At 49.8% G+C, this 13,477-nt stretch overlaps 1 protein-coding gene across 2 annotated transcripts; it reads left to right on the forward strand.

Annotated features, from left to right (window-relative positions):
- Positions 1 to 935: 935 nt before the first annotated feature.
- Positions 936 to 13,461, forward strand: tp53bp1 (tumor protein p53 binding protein, 1). 2 transcript variants are annotated; one of them, XM_067248896.1, is made up of 28 exons: positions 936 to 979; positions 1,324 to 1,543; positions 1,872 to 1,959; positions 2,074 to 2,158; positions 2,249 to 2,316; positions 2,460 to 2,577; positions 2,675 to 2,844; positions 3,071 to 3,197; positions 3,274 to 3,356; positions 3,447 to 3,634; positions 3,719 to 5,033; positions 5,144 to 5,239; positions 5,525 to 5,722; positions 5,956 to 6,022; positions 6,464 to 6,562; positions 8,052 to 8,331; positions 8,434 to 8,502; positions 8,610 to 8,762; positions 8,880 to 9,109; positions 9,534 to 9,704; positions 9,943 to 10,340; positions 10,459 to 10,650; positions 10,885 to 11,082; positions 11,740 to 11,922; positions 12,283 to 12,377; positions 12,534 to 12,730; positions 12,855 to 12,991; positions 13,151 to 13,461. In XM_067248896.1, the coding sequence occupies exons 2-28, from the start codon at positions 1,346 to 1,348 to the stop codon at positions 13,339 to 13,341; spliced, it is 5,394 nt and encodes a 1,797-aa protein (XP_067104997.1). In that variant the 5' UTR covers positions 936 to 979; positions 1,324 to 1,345; the 3' UTR covers positions 13,342 to 13,461. The 2 variants fall into 2 exon arrangements, with proteins under 2 accessions (XP_067104997.1, XP_067104998.1); XM_067248897.1 differs by lacking the exon at positions 9,534 to 9,704.
- Positions 13,462 to 13,477: the final 16 nt, after the last annotated feature.

Raw genomic sequence — 13,477 nt, forward strand, 5'->3', positions numbered from 1 at the left:
ACACGCACGGCCTCTAGGTGTGATGCGTTTGTGTAGCCTACATGTAGGCCTATTGACTGGGGTTATTACTTTTTGTTCACATCAGAAGCGATATTAAACGAGGTGACAATGAGGAACTAAGTTATGTTTTATGTTCATTGCAGAAAGTCAAAGATTTTCTTACAGGTTATTGCTTTTGGTAAAAGTAGCTAATGATCGATACTTAGGTTACATTGGATTAAATGCTACATTTATAGACATTTCTAATATTGTGTAGCTCTCAATTTAGATTTTTTGGTGAAGGGCTTTGGACTTGATGATGCAGTTTAGGCTACTTCATGCCTTAGGGCTGAGTCAGTTTCCTCGGTCGTTTGTAGTGATTATCACTAATGCTTGTGAGTGAAAGACTGTTTCCATAGAAACAGATGAAGGTGTGTGATTCGCCAGAGACATTGGGCCTATTGTATGAATGATGCTGCTACAGAAAATCAAGTGTCCCTTTCTTGTATCCAATAACCCACTCATTGCATCGTAAATGGAAAGGATGAGAGAGGATGCTCTCACGGAGTAATTCTACGACCGCATATTGTTGACTAATGCATTGTCTTGATAGTAGGCTATTTTCATAATGGACTGTTCAATAATCGACACACTTGGAAGAAATGATGAGTTTCTAACTGTTCCTGTTGTAAGCGTGTTCAGCTCATATAAGTAGCCACGTGTTCCATTTATGGAATTTGAGTTTTCAGTGTTGGTGAGTATTTCCACAAACTGATTTTTAAGTAGTTTTCTGATAAATACGGTTAAGTTGACTATAGTAATTATGTTCCCTGTATCCAGGGCCATACAAAAATGGCACAAATACACATGACGCATGCGCACATCCAGAGAGAGGCGGTTCCTTGGGGCTCGGTACCAATCACAGTAGTCCTTCCTTACTTTTCCCGCGAAGCTAAAACAGGGGTTTAGGCGATGGACTTTATGGGCATGCTGTGGAAATGTAATGTATTTATAGCAAGTGAACCAATACTTGTGCTTTTTTAAAGAATCAGTGCATACAAACTGGACCCCCAGACTTCATATTTAGATAGCGCTTTGTTTTTATGCCTAACCACAAGTCCATCCGACGTTATCCTTGCAGCTAGCTAGAGCTAGCTACCTTAACCGTACCTCTGTTGTTGTGATCAAATGCTGCATCATGCCTTGATCGGACACGTTTGCAGGATGGGGACGAAAAAGAGCAATTTTAAGTGACAAATGCAGTGATTACTTAGCTACGGTTATAAGGCTGGTAAGCTGTTTATATTAACTTCAGCTTGCTTTCTATTGTTTCTGTCGCACCAGACTACCTATCCTCTGGGCTTTAATGTCCTTTCATTGCCTCATGGATCCCAGCGGAAGTGACCTGGAGTCGAGTCTGCCCCAGCCAGAGATCCCTTGCCTGATCGTAGAGGACTCCCAGCCGGACAGTGCGGCCTTGGAGGACGATCCCGACAGCAGCTACCGAGCCTTGCTAGCACGCCGCCTCTCCAGTTTGCAGCCGACTTCACACAGCCCGGTGCTGGTAAACATCTCATTTGATCACTAAACGAAACACTGGTCGGATTTAGTCTATGTTATTATAAAATTGTTTATGATTGATCGTATGTCGACTACATCAGTGTGTCACAAACAGGAGCGTAGGCCAGAGCAGGGCTTGGACCAGCAGCTCAGAGGCAAAGTACTTCTGCGCCACAAAGGTCTGGTCATAGCTTCCTGCATACAGAGGTTGTAGGAGTACAGTGTAAATGTAAATCTGTGCCTGATAATACCTGAGGATGCAAGGATATGCAAATGTGTTATAAACAATATCAGCATTGCCCATGATATGACCCCAGTCATGTATTCTCCAGGAACTGATATCCTCCCCCGCAGGAAGTAGAAGCTCTCAAACCGACAGCCAATCGCAGGCGCCCCAGAGCAGCCACCCGCCCGGGCCAGGTGAGTGTGTCTGTAGGACCCTTACTTCACTCAGAGAGTCAACTACATACTGATGCAGGAGATTCCATGCTGAACATTCCATGCTGAGTCTTTTTGTTTTGTGTTTTACGTCAGCCATCTTGGAGAACAACGAGACCAGTTCATCTCTTCGGGAGGAAAGTCAAGTCCTAGAAGTCTGTTCTCTCCCTAACAGGAAGAGGTGTGTGAGGCTTCAGAATTCAACAGTGTGAGGTTTGTTTTTCTGATGAAGCCTGCTGCTGCTACTCAAAGCTTTGTTTCCTAAACGCAGGTGTACAGAAGGATACGTGAATATGGACACCGGCGTAGACTCTACCACACACTGTGTCCAGTCTGAAGGTACGGTTTTTTTCTCCACATACTCTAGATGTCACTCACATTCGTTCAAATGTGAGTGACAGTATGTTTTTCCCCCCATCAGCACTTGACTATTGCATTTGACAAATTTCCTTACACAACCTTTTGACATGTATGTGTTTTAGGAGGTTCCCAGTTTGGTATGCTGGAGCTTTCCGAGAGCCAGGGCCTTCATGGTGAGATTAGGAACAGCCAGGAGGAAGATGTAGCTCCTGCTGCTCAGACAGAGAGCAAATCAAAGAGGTTTGCGACCCTGGGCCCGCACCCGTCAGATGCACACTTCTTAACTGGACCTGGCACGTCGAAGGTTCCAGCAGTTTGTGTGTGGTTCCACCCCCAGGTCTGAGGTGAGCTCCAGCAGCTCGTCCGAGCCCCAGGGCAGGGCGGCAAGAGAGCTGAGCGTCCATGCTCTGCTTCACTCCCAGGGCCTGCAGGCCAGTGCCGACAGAGACAGAGAGGACCCCGAGCTGCTGTCCTCCCAGGAGGACCTGTTTGATGCTGAGAAGACAGGTGCTGGGTCACTCGAGCAGGCCAAGATCAGACCTAGCTTTCATTTCTCCTAAATGCATTCTGGCCACTCATTGAACACGCCTTTGTCAGTTGTTCTGTGAGTGAGAGGACGATGGATAACGTTTTCTTTAGCGATTCAAACTGAGTCCCATCAGTTGAATTTCTACTGGGTTATAGTGTTACTCAGGCTTTAAGTGTTGTTACACAGTGTGGTTCTCTCCCTCAGGCACAGGTGTTGACAGTACAGTGTCAGAGCTGGAGAACCAGGGCCGGCCCACCCTGACCCCAGCCCACTCCCTGAGGCTGCTGCATCTTTCTGGGCAGGGCACTCTTGTGAACGAGAGCCTCTCACAGTAAGTTACAGTCACATCCGACTTCTTGGGATCGATTCTGTTACAGATTCATAACCACCTCCCTGGTCTCTTACAGGAATTCCGTTGACTTTGTGGCACCCACCCAGGATCATTTGAGCCAAACTCCTTTTATCGTCCCCAACTCACCAACGGACCAAGGTGACTTGACCATTTTTTGGGGTATAATTTAAACAATCATATTTTGAGCGCTTGTTCATATATCTGAACGGTTGCATTTCCTGGTCGCAGGTGCAGACGAACCCATGGATACTTCTCTGCCTCCTGATGACCAATCGGGACGGAAGGAAGATGAGCCAATGGAGATGGACCCTGTTCTGAAGACACACCCATCAGCGTCCACTCCAGTATCCCAGAATACCCCTGTGTTTGTTTTGGAAAAGCCTCTCTCTCTGCCCAGCCAGCCTGAGTTCTCACATGTATGTATCATCAACCCGTCCATATCCTCAATATCCTTGGTTTACTGTATAACACCAATCATTTAATTTCTGAACTTTTTAAAGGATGTATTTGTGCCAACCCAGAGCCTGGAGGCTGGTAGCACATCTCCACACAAAGCCCACAAGAAGGAGGTGACATTATCTTCATCACTGTCCAATGAGAGAAAACCTACTACTGAGTCGGGCCCATCCAACATAGTTTCCACCACCGTCCAGCCTAAACCCCCTAGCTGTGACCAGTCAGTGACTGAGTCCTTCCAGCTGGAGTTGTCTGTAAACACTGAGAGCTGTGTCCTTGCCCCAGGGCAGGCCGGAGGGAGTAGGGTGGAGGAGGACAGCCAGGCCACCCAGATAGAAGAGCTGGACATGCCGCTGGGCACTGACACTAGTGATGCTGTGACATCACAGAGAAGCCAGAAGACTGGGTGTAATGGAATCTCCTCAGAACTGCGGAAAACTACCGCTGACGCTCTGCCTAAAGTTCCCCACGTGCCTGACTCACTGAAGACCCCTAGTGAGCGTGCCAGGACAGAGGAATGTATCTCGTCTCAGAAGTCTGACACGCACAAGCAGACGCCGAATGTTGACAATGTGAATGTAAGTGTTGATGTGCCCGAAACGGGCGTCTCCCAGAGTCAGCCTGAGGGCTCTTCAGCCAAAGTGTCCTCATCGCAACAGAAGCCCGAGACAGTGGACCTGTCTGCTAGCAGCTGTGTCCAGGAGACTCCCTCCTCCTCTCACAGTGCACCCTGTGGTTTACCCTCCCAGTCCCAGTCCCTCTCCCAGTCTGTGTTCTCACAGACCTCTCGTGTTGGCACACAGAAGGACCAGTCGCCATCCAGGAATCTCAGAGGAGGGCCGAGCAGCCAGCCTCCTCAGAGACTCGGAGACCCCGTCACGCCGAGCCCACGCTCGTCACAGAAGCGTGGAGGGGGCCCTGCCGGTCAGGAGGAGAAGACTGTGGTGGCTGAGAAAGAGGAGGGTGATGCTGAAGATGGGATGGAGGATGAGGAGGAGGAGGAGGGCAGGAAGCAGGAGAGCTCCGGGCTCTGTCTGGCGCTTTCCCAGAGCCAGGTGTTGTCCCCTGAGCCCATGGAGGAGGAGGGGAGCGCGGGAAGGGAGGAGAGCTGCAGCGTCATCGTCCTGGAGGAGAGCGAGAGGAGCTCGCAACTCCTCGAGAAGGACGTGATTTCGCCATCTTTCCGGAGCCCTCCTCAACCAATGCGGAGCCGCGGTGCTGTTTCCACCAATGGCACTGGGTCTCAGTCCAAGCTGGGGGACTCACAGCCGGTGCCTAATAAGGTCTCCCAGGCTGATAGAGTAGGGCCTCGAGAACTAGATGCACTGCGAGATAAGAGCCTCAGTGATAGCTCTGGAGGTAAGTGGTTTGAAGATGAGATGGATCCGATCTGCTGAAAGTATAGTTCGTTGTTTGTGTCGAAACTGTAGTTGGATGGTCATGGAATTGTATGTATTGTTGTTTTGCAGATATTCCTTTCCACTTCACTCTGCCTAAAGAAGGAGAACTGATAGGCCCAGTTGTTAGTGCCACGCCCCCTCTGTTCAGACACAGCACTCCAATCGGTAGGCTGTCCTCCCTCTTAGGAGGTTACGTAACTGCTTGACTCTCCTCCATTTCCGGCATACTATACAGTACTATATGAGATCCATCCACCCAATCACCCACACCCCTCTCACCCACAAGCACTCACTCATCCACCATTCCTCCTCTCTCATCCACCCCTCCTCCTCCTCTCATCCACCCCTCCTCCTCCTCTCATCCACCCCTCTATCTCCTCCACCTCTTCCACTCTCTCAACTCAAAGCTGTGCTGAATCAAGGTTGGCCTGTTGTTGCTTCGCTTTTCAGAGATGACTTCCTTCCCCAAGAAGTCGGCGGTGGCCGGCGACATTTCCGCGGAGACGGCAATGGCGACCAGTGACATCACAGCGGGGGAGAGCGGGGAGGACACAGCCGGAGGGGAGGATGGGAAACTGAGTTTGCGGATGAAGCTGGTGACCCCTGTGGAGGAGGGCAGCTCTGATTTGGAACGATTCAGCCTACAAAGTAGGGGATTATGATTGCTTATAGAAATAACTACTGGGACATATTCATGCTTAATTTGCGCTCGATCACAAGTATGCCAGCATGGCAGCATAAATGAGAAATGTTCAGTGCTATATATAGAATTAGCTTTGGGAAATTTGCAGTTTGCTGTGCCCAACTTGTGGATATAAACCATTTATCAAAACCACTTTGGTTTTCATCAAAATCACAGTTTGATCTCTTTTCACTCCCAGAACCCCCGCTGTCAGATGAGGAAAGCTCTGTCTCCAAGGTTACCACGGTTGCCAAGGCTGTAACCAGGTATCTGCTTTGGTCTCTTTTAACGCTTATCTTCTTTTAAGATTCATGTTTACTCCAGCACTCCTTTGTTACTGTTCATTCTCACTGTGTCAGAGAGCTCTGTACAAAATACAAAATGGGTCTGAATCATGCGTTTTAATTTGATGTAGAAACATTGAGTAATTAAGTGACAAGTAGCAAGTGTTGACATCCAGTAGGTCTGGGAGTAGGGCTCTCTGTTAGGTCCAGCAGGCAGGTAGGCAGGGGTAAAGCTTTGTACACAACATGTACAAAAGGTTCAATCATTTGTTCCATTTTATGATGATACAGATACCTGTACCACTATAGGGATGAGAATCACCATGTGCAGCTTTCAGGAAGCTGGTTTTGTGGTACTGTAGGGTTGTCATGGGATACGGGGTGTGTAGCTGGTCCTCATGTGAGTTTGTCTGTCTTGTCCAGCTGTCTGTCCAGTCCTTCAGTGTTCAGTCTGGTCAGTGAGGCCCACAGACAGGAAGCTGATGATGAGGCCCAGCCCAGCGGCCCGGGAACACCTGTCAGGTACACGTCTACTCACACACACACACACCACACCACACACACACAGACATATATGTGAAGCCATTCTTCATAAACACACAGATACACACCAGCATGTCTCTTTGTCCCAGAGATCTCTGCCCCTCTGCCCATGATCCCCAAGGCGTAGCGCCATTAGGGATGATGAACATGAGGATGGTTAGAACATGTTCTCCTCAACAATAGCTCCCCCTGTTGTCGAAGTAAAGCCTAACAGTGCACATCATATCTCAATTCTAAGGCCGAATCCCAATACTGTCTTACTCCTACCCCTTACCCCTAGCCCTTAGTTTACCCCTTGTGTCTCGAAACTGAGGGGTAAGGGCTACATAGCCCTATGAAATGAGACACCACTTGGTTACGGTTACGTATATCAATGTCTCCAAAGCAAGTAGTGTTATGCACTGATATCAAACTAAATTTGTTTGAAATTTGCTGCTAATGGAGTTTATTTAAAACTGTAGACATGCATGGAGTCCATTCAAGGCTAATCAGAGAAATGCGGGACTGCTGCAAATCACCATTGTAACGTTAGCGTAGCAAACTAGCGATAAAAAAAAAACATTTCAATTAAGAACATGGTTGCAAATACGTATGTACAGGACTGTGTAGAGCACAAAACAAGATTTTCATAATTTTTTTTAATCAATTATTCAAGCCGAAAATATTAAATTTATGGGACTGGATGATCTGGCTGCCATTGTTGCAGGTAGTGCAGTATTCACATAGCCCTTGGTTTCAAGTAAGCCCCCGAGCTCACTTGGTTTTAAGGGGTGTATACCCCTTCGTCTTAGCCCTAGCCCTCGATCAAAAACAGTATTGGGACACCACTTACTCTCAGGGGAAGGTGCAAACTAAGGGCTGGGGGTAAGGGGTAGGGGTAAGACAGAGTATTGGGATTCGGCCTAAAGCATCAACCCTGTTTATTGGTGGCGATTTAATGTAAGAGAATATCACACGTCTACATTTCATGTTGAGTTTACACGCCTTTGCCCTTTGATTTGACAGGGAAGCACTAATTACACATTCCTGTTTTATACGTCTATAAGTAGAACTGGGGCTGTCCTGCAGCCTTTTACAGGTTGGGCCAGTGTGTACAGGAAGAGGAGGAAAGAGAAGAGAGCGATAGACCTACTTTTTATAGCTGGAGGGTGTGGTGCTGCTGCTATTTTGGGCATCCTCCATGCCCCCTGAGAGAGCCTATCTGGCTCCGTCCTCCTGACGCTAGGGCAAGGTCTCTCAAGGTGGCTGTATCACCGCGTCAGTAACCCCCTCCACACACACACATGGTCTGTTGCTGATATGTCGTTAGAACACAACTACAACATTATAGAAACATTGTCACAGTACAAAGGAGTCATGGTGATTTGATAAAACTCTTAAGTATATGACTTAAATAATATAATACTAAAACAGTATAATACTTTATTAATCTTCTTTCCTTTTTCCCCTCTCTCCCTCTTCTCCACAGAGGGACACTGTTTGGGTCCCCCCGCCAGGGCAGGATCTCCCAGAGCCACAGCCTCCCCAGCAGCCAGTCTGAGCCCCCCTCCAGCCCACTATCGCCTGCAGCAGAACCCTCCACACCGGGCCTTGCTGCTAGGCCTGGCCCACAGACTGGCTCCGCAGCAGGGGAGAGAGAGTCGTCTGAGACCCCCGAACCATCCACCCCAACCAGACCCACAGCCAGACAGAGGGCCGTGTCCCAGCAGACCAGCGTTGATAACCCTACCACCCCCAGCCCCAGCAAGGTAACAACAACTCCGTTCTGGACTGGACTGTTGTCTTCATCATGTATCCAGGGACTGTCATTTTGCATCATCTTAACCTTTCTCCATCTCTCTCTCTTCTAGTCACATCAGAAGGCCTTTTCCCAGCAGACTAGCTTTGAATGCTCCGGTCCTCGATCCCCAACAGGCAGGGTAAACACCTCCGACTCAAACACCTCAGAGGCCCCTCCCAGTCTCATAGGAGACCCAATAGAACGCTCTCGTCTACGAGGGTTAACGCCCCCGCTTCTGTTTCCCAGGGCGAGCCAGAGACTCCGCTCCGCAGACCAGCCGCTGGTCCCGCCCATCGTAGACACATCCGGACCATCCAGGAAGTGCGAACGACCGTCACACGCATCATAACGGACGTTTACTACGAGGATGGGAGGGAGGTCGACCGCAAGGTCACCGAGGTGAGGGCCAATCAGATCTGTTCGCTGAGCCTGTAGAGAGCCAATCATAGGAAAGAGTTCTGCGAGATGCATGCACTGTGGTTTTAACGTGCGTGTGTGTGTGTGTGTGTTGCTCAGGAGTGCGAGGAGCCCGTGGTGGACAGCCGTGAGGTGGACAGTGTACCCTCTCCGTGTCGCACGGTGAGCTCCCTGACCTCTGGGGACCTGGCTGACGTCAGCTCTCTGTCCTCCAAGGCGTCCAGCCTGCAGCACAGCTCTGTGGGCACCAGCAGCAGCGTCACCGGCCCCCCGCCAGCGCGGAGACCAGACTTCATCATGCCCCCCTTCAGAGGGGCCAAGACGGCCAGGTACCACCCTCTCTCTGCCCACCTCCCGGTCTGCCAGACAGGGCCTTGTTCTGTTCCTGTCAAACTGAATAAACGTTGTACTGACTAAGCTGACAGGCTCTTTGATACCCTGCCTGTCAGATCTCTTGTTTTCCAACTCTTCCTCCTGCATACCTGTAAGCATCCTTAAGCACCATCAATTTCAAAGGAAAAGAGAACAAAAACTCAAATTGACTTAAAACTGGCAGCTGAAATGTTTACAGATATTGCATCGGTCTTTGCCTTTCTCCTTTTGTCTTACAAACCTCTTCTTAAAACCTCAGTTAGGTTACTTAACTATGCAGTGAGTCAGAATCAGATATATATGAGTTTGAAACTAATCTAACTGGATCTATGGACAGACACTTCAGTGTCTAGTAGTTACCATAACCCTGTGTGTCTGCAGCCCCAGGAGGGGGAGTGGGCAGCACCAGAGGGGTCACAGGGGTCAAATGGCAAGGTCAGAGGTTAAAGAGGGCGGAGGTCATGGATCCCTGGGGTCTCGGGCCTCCATCCCACAGACCTCCAGAGGCCGGGCGAGGAGGGGCCGGCCTCCGTCCCGCTCAGCCCTGTCCAGGTGAGTCCTGCCCGGGGGCTCGGCCACGATCGGGGGGCTGTTGAAGGTTAGATATGTAGAGGTTCAACCCCATGACATAATCGTCACCATCAAACGACCAACTCCTCCGACCCCACACTGCCACACCTACACTTTCCCTAACCTTTTCTCTTTACTTTCCGTACTAAACCTCTCACTGTGACTCTGCACGTCTCTGCTCTGGTCACCTCACCTGTTCCCTGTTCCCTGGCTGTCCCAGGGGAGGTGGCACTGCTGCGGCCCAGCGTGGAGGGGCCCGAGGCCAGCCCTTGTCCTCCCCTGAGGATGATCCCTACACCCGCCGGGGTCTGCCGCGGGTCCCGGACAGCCCGGTCCAGCCCGAGGGGGCCAGCTTCTCCACCTCCCTCAGCTCCTCCCCAGAGGAGGGCTCCCAGGTGGGAAGCAGCTTCGTGGGGCTGCGAGTGGTGGCCAAGTGGTCCTCCAATGGATACTTCTACTCAGGCCGCATCACCAAGGACTACGGGGAGGGCCGCTTCCGTCTGCTGTTTGACGACAGCTACGAGTGCGAGGTGTCGGGCAAGGACATCCTGCTCTGTGACCCCATCCCCGTGGAAACGGAGGTCACAGCCCTGCTGGAAGATGAGTACTTCAGCATAGGTGAGAGAGGGAGAGGACACGGACTAGAAATGTTCTGGAACATTCACAAGGCATTGATGTCATTACGTTGCCTTTCCTTGTCTGGTAAACATTTTCTTATTGGTGTGTGTGTGTGTAGGTCTGGTGAAGGGCCATAAGACAGAGGCTAAGGAGTTTTACTACAGCGTGGAGAGTGAGGGCAAGAGGCAGTGGCACAGCAGGAGTGCTGTGATCCTGTCCCTGGAGCAGGGCAACAGCCTGAGGGAGCAGTACGGCCTGGGCCCCTACGAACCCCCCGCGCCCCTTGCCAAGGCCTCCGACATCAGCCTAGGTAAGACTCCTATGCTCTGGTGAAACTGACCATCGGACAGGGGGCAGGTTAGGGCTTAGGCATCCCAGACCACGAGTAAGACCTAAGGGATCCTCAGTAAAGTGTGTATTTAAAAAAAAGTGTAATAACTGAGGTAAAGCATGAAAGTAAATAGAAATAGTAATAGCCGTCAAACTAATCGTGAATGATCCATGGTTCCATCATGTGACTGGCCCACACTGCTGTTTTCCACAGACAACCTGGTGGAGGGCAAGAGGAGGCGCAGGGGCAACACTGGAGACCAGGGAACCCCCAGCCGGAGCTCCAGCGCCAGCCCCCGGACCCCCGGGCCCTCTGGAAAAAGGAAGCTGATCGGCTCTGAGGAGGAGAGGACCCCTGCAAAGAGAGGCCGCAGAGGGGGAGGGGCCAGAGGAGGAGGAGGAGCCAGAGGGGGTATGAAGACCTGTTTGTCCCATCCTTAACCTAACCCAGAGGCAGCTGGCTGGACATGAGTCCCCAGGCTAGCCCGGTCTACCCACACTGCGTGAACCAGAACATTTCCACCACTATGGATAGGATTGTTGTTTTATGCATGTTAATCAAGTCATTTTAATGTGTTTACTATGAATTGCTGAAAAGTATGATTTTAAAATGTATTTTACCTATACCTTTTCTTAAATGTCACTTTTATTGATTACATTATGACATTTTATATGACGCTTTTATATGAAACTAATCTGTGTGGCATGACAAGAAGTCACTAATAGAATTGTAACAGTGTATGAGTTTGTACGACGTCCCATTAAAACATGTCTGACATCCATGAGTCGTCCATCACCTCCTGCTGCCCCCGCTCTCCCTGTGTGAGGCTGAGCTGGTAACTATGGTAATAAGCTCTCAGCTACCTTGGGGTTGGGCCATTCATTTGAGCACAGGGAGCTTAAGGTGTCTCATCTTTCTCACAGGTTCATAAACTTAGTGGTGTCTCTTACTCTCCCCCATTACAGTTGTTCAGTGGTGATGGGAATGATGAGTCATGGTATCTCAATGCCCTTTGGAACTCTTTCTTCATCCATCTGCCTTTGCGTGTGCGTGTGTGTCCCTGCCCAGGCCAGCGACCGGGTGTGTGTAACACCTCTGGTAGTGGGACAGACCTCCCTCGCGAAGCAGAGGACCTGGAGGGGACCCACGGCCCGCTGCCCCAGAGCCCCACCCTCTTCATGGGCTTCGCCTTCATGCTGACCGCGTCATCTGAGACCGACCGCCTCACCAACCAGCTCGTCAGCGAGGAGGGTGAGTCGGAGATGACCCCATGTAGAATTAGATACATTTGTTGGCTGTAAGGATTAACAGAAATGTTTCATATTTAGGCCCAATTTCCCAGACATGGATTAAGCCTAGTTCTAGACTAAAAGGGGTTTCAATGGAGATCTTAATATAATCTTTCTGTTACTATAATCTTAAGATCTTAATATAATCTTTCTCTTACTTAATATAATCCTTCTCTTACTTTTCGCTCTGGATAAGAGCGTCTGCTAAATGACTAAATGTAAATGTACTTTAGGAGGAGGCTGAATCCATGATTGGGAATCTGGTCCATAATGTGTAAGTTTTGATGTTATGACACTAAGGTTCACGTTTCCTCTTCTTCAGAGTGTGTTCAAACGGCTCCATACAACAAAGGCTACACTGAGACCCAGCTGCTGGCTGGCGGAGGCTTCATCCTCTTGGACTTCAATGAGGAACAGGTGAGGGCACTGGCACACCAAATCCAGCCTCAACCAGCAATGTCACCTCGAGTTACACCTGGGAATATCAACTGATTGAGCTGCCGCTGAGATGCCTAAATATAGAGATCCAGCTGCCCCTCACCCCTCCCTACCTCTGCGACTCCTACCCCATAGTGCAAAGCAGCCTATCAGAGCCTGCTGATTGCCGACCAGCACTGCCGCACCAGGAAGTACTTGCAGTGTGTGGCCAGCGGGGTGCCGTGTGTGTCTCACATGTGGGTGAGAGACTGCTGCAAGGACAACAAGCTTCTCAACTACAGGAACTACCTGCTGCCTGCAGGCATGGGGCCTGACAACTCCATAGTGGAATGGTGAGGAAGGCTCATGCGTCACGCCGTCCCAGCTCCTTGAGGCTACATATTCTGTTAGAAGGTTTGGTTTGGGATGTAAAGGATGCTTGAACATATGTTTCTTTTCTCAAATGTTTTTGATCAGGCATCCCCGCAGCAGCCCGTTCAAGGCCCTGCGGGTCCTGCTGGTGTTTGAGGAGCCTGTGGAGCTGTGGTCTCAGCTGCTGAGCCTGATGGGAGCTGCCTCTGTGAGACAATACCAGTCAGACAAGGACAGCTCAGGTATGCGTCTATGTTACAATTAATAAGAACTAATGACGTAAAAGTCCAGTGCACTGTTATAATCGAATTATCTTCTAATTCAGTGACGTATACAGCAAGATAAACCCGCATCACAACCTGTGTGTGGTTACCTGACCCAGTGTGTCTGTGATGTTTCAGACATTCCCGAGGGCAAGTTCGATGTGGTCATCACAGACCATGCCTGCCCGCCATTGGTCCTGGAGAACGTGACATCACAGAAGCTTCCGTTAGTGTCTCCCGAGTGGCTGATCCACAGTGTCATCTGTGGCGAGCATTTGGGTTACCATAGCAACCCTCAGTATCATCATGACTACACGTCCTCGTCCTAATCCATTCTGACCACACAGTCAACCATGTTAAATGTTCTATATCAGTCAACTTGCATGCCTGTACTGTAAATAGTTTTAACCTGTTTGTTTTTACGAAATTATTAAACCGTGCCAGTTGTTTCAGTGAAAAACAATT

This window comes from Osmerus mordax, chromosome 13, assembly GCF_038355195.1.
Source record: "Osmerus mordax isolate fOsmMor3 chromosome 13, fOsmMor3.pri, whole genome shotgun sequence".
In the NCBI taxonomy this organism is placed as follows: Eukaryota; Metazoa; Chordata; class Actinopteri; order Osmeriformes; family Osmeridae; genus Osmerus; species Osmerus mordax.

What these genes read in the sequence shown, in the direction of transcription:
- tp53bp1 (XM_067248896.1), top strand. Translation starts at nt 1,346, where the DNA reads ATGTCCTTTCATTGCCTCATGGATCCCAGCGGAAGTGACCTGGAGTCG. An exon ending in TCCCGCTCAGCCCTGTCCAG is followed by an intron (nt 9,705 to 9,942) that starts GTGAGTCCTGCC and finishes TGGCTGTCCCAG; the next exon opens with GGGAGGTGGCACTGCTGCGG. An exon ending in CCAGCTCGTCAGCGAGGAGG is followed by an intron (nt 11,923 to 12,282) that starts GTGAGTCGGAGA and finishes CCTCTTCTTCAG; the next exon opens with AGTGTGTTCAAACGGCTCCA.